This window comes from Dromaius novaehollandiae, chromosome 16 (assembly GCF_036370855.1).
Source record: "Dromaius novaehollandiae isolate bDroNov1 chromosome 16, bDroNov1.hap1, whole genome shotgun sequence".
NCBI classification, from domain to species: Eukaryota; Metazoa; Chordata; class Aves; order Casuariiformes; family Dromaiidae; genus Dromaius; species Dromaius novaehollandiae.
The window spans coordinates 19,868,754-19,876,557 of record NC_088113.1 but is presented as its reverse complement, the minus strand read 5'-3'; the positions used below and the strand labels follow the sequence as shown (position 1 = coordinate 19,876,557).

Below are 7,804 nucleotides of genomic sequence, written 5' to 3'. Positions count from 1 at the left end.
TTTGAGGGCTGCCTTCCTCGAGGCAGTGATCCCAGAAGGATCCTTTGCTCAGGGCTTTTGCTTTAAAGGGGTGCAGTCAACTCTCTCAAGATGGAAAAGATTCAAAGATGCTGACAACTTGCTGAGTCTCACGAGTGTGGCGGGTGATGGGATTATCCAAGCAGCCTGCGGAGGGAATAGTGTCCTCACAGTAACACTTAAAAAAGCTTCAGGATCTAAACCAAAGCTGGCCAAGGCACTCTGGCTTGTGTGCTATGAACAGGAGCCAGCTCATTAGCAAGTTGCTGTTGCCTTCCTTGTATTACTCTAAGGGGGGAGTTGAGTCTGGGTGCAATCAGCTGAAAATCCTGAATTACATATGGGGTAGAGATTCACAGATGGAGGAGGAGCTTCTCAAAGGCTAGGGAAAAGTATCTTGTCTCATGGCATTTTATTGTGCCTTTTTCTTTAGCTTCTGGGATAATACCAACTACACACCTGTGGGAGTTTGTCTGAGTGTCCTGCTAGGGGCTGTCACAGCCACGTCACTCTTAAGACACAGGTAGTGGGAGAGCCCTGAGCAGTAAGGCCCTTTCTTTGCTGCTTTGATATCTGCTTAGCGAGAAATGCTACCCTGGTTTTTAAACAGCTTCTTGGAGCTGGGCTTGGGCTGCTTGCTACAGCCGCTTGCCCAAAGGGCGTCGGGCAGGCCGAGATCAACTTGCATTTTGGTAACAACCAAATAATAAAAATACCGACATTCCTAAATAGACGAACTATCTCTGGTCTCTCTCAAAAATACATTTTCTCGAATTGTATTTCCAGCTCGGCAAACAAAACTGAATTTACTGACATGAATATCCACGCAATCACACCGCTAGGAAGGAAGGAAGGGAAAAAAACAAAACCAGGAGAATTAGTTTGTTTAAAAAAACCTTCAGTAAAAAGAACCAGTGCTCCTTTTTTTTTTTCCCTCTCTCTCTCTTTGGAAGGGATGGAGAGAGAAGAAGGGGAGAAAAGGAAAAAGGGGGGACTGGTATGAAACCAGGGGCTGGTTTTGGTCAGAGAAGGGAAAGACCCTCGGGGGGGGGTTCTCCTCTGTACCGGATCGCACGTGGGTCTGGCGGAGGCCGCGCTGTGCCACTGGCTTCGTTTCAGAGCAGAGGGCAGGGGCTGCTGGCAGAAATGTTCTAGTCCTGGGAGCCGCAGCTCCAGTAAACAATTCCTCATGCCGTACAAAAATACACAGATACTATATATCTTCCCTGTGACATTTCCCATCCCACGTGGAGCCCGTGCCGAGCTCCGGCGGAGGGAAGCGGGCAAACCCCTGCACCGATTCCTGCTGATGGGCCGCGGCCATCGCTTTGGGGCGATAACCGCGTGGATGGGTTTTTTTCTTCCCCCCTGCTCCGAGCTGCTGGCGTGGGGCAGCGGGGTGTCCGGGGACGCAGGGGCAGCTCTGGGGCACTCCAGCCCTTGTCCTCTCCCATCCCTGTGCCCGGCAGTTTCCCGGCTGGATCCGTGCAGGGAGGCTCCCGTCGGTGCAAATTCGGGTCCGAGCCCACCGGGAAGGCAAAAGGGCCGAAACGCCGCCCTTGGGGGCCACTTCAAACAGACGGAGCGATGTAAACCTGACAAGTTTTATATGTACACAGACGCCTGTCCACCCCCCTCCCGCCCCTCGATAAAAGCCAACCAAAAAAGCATTTAAAATAAAAAGTTAAAAAAAAAAATCAAACCAACAACGATCAACCCCCCCCCTCCCAAAACCACTCCCCAGCGGGGCTCAGGAGGGCCGCGGGGACTTGCCGCGGCCCCGGGGGGGACGCAGAGGGGATAAAGTGACCTCCCGGAGCCCCCCAGCGCGCACCCCCCCCCCGGGGTGGCCCCGGCAGCGCTTCAGTAGTAGGAGCCAGGCCGGCGGGGCGCCCGCGCGGGGACCGCTGGCCCGGGGGGGGACAGCGCTGCCGGGTGGCCCCAAAACCAGGGCGATGACGGTTCGTAGGTAAAAAGCTAAAAACGGGGGGCCGCCCCCCCCTCCCCGGCGGGGCTCCCGGGGCTGGCGGTGCCCTTAGGACTCGGAGGAGGAGCGGGAGACGCTGTGCAGCAGCGCTTTGTAGATGGCAGAGTTCAGGAAGCGGGGGTACGAGTCCCTGTGCATCAGCGTGTAGATCTGCAGCTGCGCGTCGTCGAAGGTGTGCGAGGACGGCTCCTGCATCTTCCGGTTGATGACCTCCCGCACCCGCGAGTCCAGGCTCACCTGGGCGGCGGGAGAGAAGCGGCCGTGAGCGGAGAAACGGGGCAGGATCCTGCCGCTGCACCGGGAGGCACATGGGGATGCTCCCACCCTGGGGTGCTCCCATCCCAGGATGCTCCCTCCCATGCAGGGATGCTCCCACCCTGGGGTGCTCCCACCCCAGGAAGCTCCCATGTGGGGATGCTCCCATCCCAGAATGCTCCCGCGTGGGGATGCTCCTATCCCATAATGCGTCCATGTGGGGATGCTCCCATCCCAGGGATGCAGCAGCTTTTCAGTCACCTCCTGCAGTTCTGGCCCCTGGCCCGGCGGTCCCCTCCCTCCCAGCCGCAGGACCTGCTGCTCCGTGCGCCAGGGATGCCCTCGCCGCTGCGGGGCAGAGCCGGGAGGCAGCTCCCCGCACCATCAGATTGCATCGCCCAGCACAAAGCTTTCACCCTCCTCATTTTGCCCCGCAGCGAGGTTTTCTGCACCCAGCCGGCCCTGGGACCAGCAAGGGCCAGGCGGCCTGGGGACGCGGTGCTGCAAGACCGGGGAACCGCGGCGGTGGCCGGCTCAGCCCCTGCTCTTTTGCACGAAACCGAGACCTCGCCGCCCTGCCAAACTCAGCCGAAACCAGCCGCCGCGCTGCACGGGCGCTGGCCTGGGCGCCGTACCTCTTTGGGCGAGAGGATGGAGATGTAGTCCTCGTAGATCGTGCGGGCCTTCTCGTCGATGGTGTGCTTGTTGCACTCGCTTTTGAGCTCCTCGCACGCCAGCCAGAAGAGCATGTTCTCCTCGCTGTATTCAGTCCGCAAGAACTCCCGAAAGACGTTGCGGCCCGCCGGGCTCTTCATCAGCTTGTCGAAGGACTGGGCCCAGCCCCGCACCTCCTCGGCCGTGGGTCTGGCGCTGCGGCGGCGCGGGGGCAAGGGGAGAGCGTCAGCGCCGGCCCCACTGCGCCCCCCCCCCCCCCCCCCAGCAGCGTTTCAGAGAGCAAAAGTCTGAGCTGCCCCTGAGCGAGGGGGGCAGCCCCAAATCAGCCCACCACGCATACAAAGGGGGGCCGGGAGCAATGATTATCCGCGGCTAATTATTGGGGCTGAGCGCCGTGCCGGGCGCTGCATCGAGCACTGCGGATGGACCGGCCAGTCCGGGGCCTTGTCGTGCACCCTGGTCCCGATCCTGCCCCCGTCCCGCTCCCAGCCCTGGTCCCGGTCCCACACGGAGCAGCGGAGCCTTATAAGGCCTCGGCACGGAGCGGGGCCGCCCGCAGCGGCTGCACCCTGACCCCGTGCCCCGCAGTATATTTAGCTGGCGGCTGGCTCCGGCAGGTCCCGGTGCCGGTGTGGGAAGCGCGGGGCCAGCCGGGAGCCCGTCTCCACCACCCCCCCCGCCCCGCTGCAAGGCGGCTGCTCCCCGGCACAGGGTTCTCCGGCACTTGCATGGCCCAGGTCGCCCTTGGCGGGGGGCTGAGAGGCCGCGGAGCCGCGGCGCCTGCCTCAGTTTCTCCTTGCAAGGGGGCTGTGCCGGGCTGCCGGCGGGCTCTGCGGTGCCCCCCTCGCCCGGGAACGGGATGCACGATGTCGAGCGGCTGCGGGAACAGCAGCGGAGGGGACCCGGGAGTCCTGGCGCCCCGCTGCTGCGCTGCATCGAGCGCGTCCCTGCGTGCGGAGCATGCAAGGGAGAGGGGGGGGGCCTGGGCCACGCTGCACCATGCCGTGCTGCACCGAGCTGTGCTGCGCTGTGCCATGCCGTGCTGCACCGTGCTGCACTGCACCATGCTGTGCCGTGCTGCACCAAGCTGTGCTGCACCGAGCTGTGCCGAGCTGTGCTGCACCGTGCCGCGCTGCACCGTGCCATGCCGCGCTGCACCGAGCTGTGCCACGCTGCACTGAGCCGTGCCGCCCTGTGCCACGCCGGGCCCTGCAGCCTCCCCCCCCCCCAGCACGAGCCCCCGGCGGTCCCCGGCGCCCCGCGGCGCTGCCCCTCCACTCACCAGGCTTCACAGTTTGGGATGGTCTCCAGTTTGGTCTCCCGAGACGCCCTCCATGCTCGCTCCCGGTCCTCGTTCCTGACGGGGAGACGGAGAGGTAGTAACGGGCGTCGGGGGCCGGGGCTGCCCCCCTCCCCGCGCCCCAGCCCCAGCGGCCGCATCCCCCCGCGGCGCCCGGCGCAGCCCCCTCCCTCGGGCGGTTTCGCCCCCAACGCGGCACCGCGTTTCCCGCGTTCGGGCAATTGCAGCGGCCCCGGTGCCCGCGCCGCCGGCCTCGGCGCCGCAGCAGCCGGCAGAGGTCAGTGCCGGCTCAGCCCGCGGCGATGCCGGGGATGCCGGGGGGGCCGCCCCCGTTATCGCCCCGCGCAGCCGGCCTGCGCCCGCCTCGCTCCGGAAGCCAGAGCCCGGGACCCCCCCGGCGCCGGGATGGAGGCACCGGTGCTGCGGGGGCTGCCGCTCTCCGTGGGTCGTTTCCCCCCTCCCGGCCCCCACGCGTGGGGCTGCCATGACCACAGCGGTTCCTGCTTGCGACACTGCCCCTCGCCGGGCTCGCGCGATTGCCCGCACCGGCGGCCCCCCCGCGCGGATGCACGCTGCTGTGCCCGGGAGCGTTGGGGCACGCTGTGCGGGGAGCCCTGCTCCTCCTCTGTCCCCCCCCGAAATTTGAGGAAAGGGGCTGGAATTTGGTGAGCTGCAGCTCCGCGGATGCGCGGCGGGGTTGCACAGGGAGGTGCTGCGGATGCACCGCGGCCGTGCACGGGGCCGATGCACCGGTGCTGGGGACACGCTGCAGCCGTGCACGGGGCTGATGCACCGGCACTGGGGACACGCTGCAGCTGTGCACGGGGCCAGTGCATCGGCAATGGGGACACGCTGCAGCCGTGCACAGGGCCGATGCATCGGTGCTGAAGACGTGCTGCAGCTCTGTCCAGGGCCAACGCATGGGCGCTGGGGACACGCGGGCTTTGCTCAGCTCCCAGGGCTCGGCTGTTCCTCCAGCTCGGTGCTACCAGGGCTGCAAAGCCCGGAGCCGCCGGCGGCTGCAGGACAGGGCGATGCTGGGGACGGAGGAGAGCAGACCGGCTCTCCAAAATCCAGGTTATCCAGAGAGAAAAGGGCTCTGGGACTCCTCCAACGGGACAGCAGACGCAGCTGGTGGAGAGGGATCCACCGCGCTGGGGGCTGGCTGCTGAGGGGGCCCGGGCACTGCTGGGGGGGCGCAGCCCCCGGGAGCAGTGCATGCAGCCGATGAGGGGTCCCGGCTGGGTGCTGCTTTCTGCCCCACAGATTTGGCGCGGTTCGGCGCGGCGCGGCACGCCGGGCGCACGGGAGCCGCGGGGCGCGGGACGTACCAGGAGCAGCTGCAGCAGCAGCACCAGCAGAAGCAGCAGGCGTTGGGGCGGTGGTGGCCGGCGGGTTGCACCGTTGTCGGAGAAGCCTCATGCCGGGACATCGGAAGGGGTGGCTCTGCGGACGCGGGTCCCGCGCGCTGCCAGGCACAGAGCGGGTGAGCCGGCCCCATGGGGGGGGCACCGCGCGGGCCCCGGCACCGCGACACGCTGCGATTTCGGTCCCCCGCCGCCGCCCGTTGTCCCGGCCCGCCCGGCGAGCCCCTCACCTGCGTCCCGGCCTCATGCACGGCGGACGTGGCTGGGTCGTGCTGCGGGGCCCCGGGTGCTGCGCCGCGCCGCTGCGGGGCTGCCGGCGAGCCGAGCCCTGGAGGCGCCCGGGCTAGCGTCCCTGCAGCCTCCTCCGCGGAGCCTGGGACAAGGGAGAGGAGCGGCACCGCGTCACCGCCGGGCCGCAGCCCGGAGAGCCGCGCTTCCCGCCGGGAAGAGCCCGCCGCCGGCACCGCCGCACCGCTGGGAGCCGGGATACAGCCGGAGAAACAGAAAATGATGCAAGGGGAGGAAGGGAAAAGCCAGGAGGGAGGTGCAGGTGCTCCAGCAGCCCCACGCTGCAGCCCGGGATGCGACGCTCTGCCCTAACTGCAGCCCGGGATGCGACGCTCTGCCCCGGCCACATCCCGGGATGCGACGCTCTGCCCTGGCCACATCCCGGGATGCAACACTCTGCCCCGGCTGCAGCCTGGGATGCGACGCTCTGCCCTGGCCACATCCCTGGATGCAACGCTCTGCTCCGGCCGCAGCCTGGGATGCGACGCTCTGCCCTGGCTGCAGCCCGGGATGCAACACTCTGCCCTGGCCACATCCCGGGATGCAACACTCTGCCCCGGCTGCAGCCTGGGATGCAACACTCTGCCCTGGCCACATCCCGGGATGCAACGCTCTGCCCTGGCTGCAGCCTGGGATGCGACGCTCTGCCCTGGCTGCAGCCCGGGATGCAACACTCTGCCCTGGCCACATCCCGGGATGCAACACTCTGCCCCGGCTGCAGCCTGGGATGCAACACTCTGCCCTGGCCACATCCCGGGATGCAACGCTCTGCCCTGGCTGCAGCCCGGGATGCGACGCTCTGCCCCACTGAGCAAAGCTGCCCCGAGCCCAGCGTTGCACCACGCAGGGCCCCGGCGGTGGCATGACGGGGGCCGGCGGCTGAGTCAGCCCCGGCGGTTCACAGGCCCGGGATGGGGAAGTCGGAGCCGCTCCGAGGTGTCATATGAGTGGAAGGAAGCAGGGGAGGGAAGTTTGCTCAGCGACGGGCGCTGAGAGCAAGACCCGGGCGCTGCCGAGCCCGGCGCGCTGCATCGCTGCTGCAGATGGGCCCCGAAGGCCGCCGGCGCCCGGCCGGGCCGCGGTGCGGGATGCTGCGGGCCCTCGCCGAGCGGCGGGATGCAGGCGCTTCCCCGGAGCGCGGGCGGCTGCCGGGAGGCTGAACCGCGGCTGCCGGAGGAGGAAGTTCCCGCGGGCAGCGGGAGCCCGGGCCGCGGGAGGGCAGGCGCGGGGGCGCGCGGGCGGCTGCGAAAAGAGGAAGGCTGGCGAAAAGGGGACGTTTCCCAAGCGCGGGGAGGAGACACCCCGAAAACGGCCCTTGCCCGGCTCCGCGGCCCCCGGCCCGATTGCACGGCCCGGCTGACCCCGGGGGCGAACGCTGCGCTTGGCGGGGGGAAGCTCCCCAAAACGGCGCCTGCAGGGAAGCATCCCCGTCCGCGGGGGGTTTTCCAGCAGCTGCACGCCGGGACGGCTGCTGCGCAAAGCCGGGTGCAAAGCGGCCGCGCGCCGTCGGCCCCGGGCAGAGCAGCGCCCCGGGTCGCCCCGCTCGGCCGGATCCTGCTGCAAGGGGCGCCGGGGCTCTGCGGGGGCCCCGCGGCCTCCCTACCTGCTGCGCGGGGGGGAGCTCCGGGCGGGCCATGCCGGCGGGCGCCTTGCAGGGACGGCCGGCGCGGCGGGGAGAGCGGCAGGAGCCGCGCGAGAAAAAAAAAAGAAGCCGAAAAGAAAAGCAACCGAACACATCCTCTCACAGGAAAGGGAGTGGTAAGGGAAGTGGCAAACTCAAACGAAGAGTTCAGGCCTTTTTTGGGAAAGCCCCGGCACGGCGAGGCTCCGCTCGCCGCCGCTTTTCCACGCCGGGCGAGCGCGGCCCGTCCCCGCGTGCGGCGTCCCGGCCCGCTCGACGCGCGGGCGAAAGCC

At 67.5% G+C, this 7,804-nt stretch overlaps 1 protein-coding gene across 1 annotated transcript; it reads right to left on the bottom strand.

Moving 5' to 3' along the window:
- Positions 1 to 1,906: 1,906 nt before the first annotated feature.
- Positions 1,907 to 7,603, bottom strand: RGS19 (regulator of G protein signaling 19). Its single transcript, XM_026092816.2, has 6 exons — positions 7,494 to 7,603; positions 5,833 to 5,975; positions 5,567 to 5,703; positions 4,218 to 4,292; positions 2,896 to 3,130; positions 1,907 to 2,242 (listed from the first exon to the last, which is right to left on the bottom strand). Exons 3-6 carry the CDS (start codon positions 5,665 to 5,667, stop codon positions 2,054 to 2,056), a joined length of 600 nt encoding a protein of 199 aa, XP_025948601.1. The 5' UTR covers positions 5,668 to 5,703; positions 5,833 to 5,975; positions 7,494 to 7,603; the 3' UTR covers positions 1,907 to 2,053.
- Between the last annotated feature and the right edge of the window lie 201 nt (positions 7,604 to 7,804).

Coding starts and splice junctions, on each gene's coding strand:
- RGS19 (XM_026092816.2), bottom strand. CDS start 5,667: ATGTCCCGGCATGAGGCTTCTCCGACAACGGTGCAACCCGCCGGCCAC. Junction 4,293..5,566: donor TGCTGCTGCAGCTGCTCCTG/GTACGTCCCGCG, acceptor TCTCCCCGTCAG/GAACGAGGACCGGGAGCGAG. Junction 2,243..2,895: donor CCATCCTCTCGCCCAAAGAG/GTACGGCGCCCA, acceptor CCCGCCGCCCAG/GTGAGCCTGGACTCGCGGGT.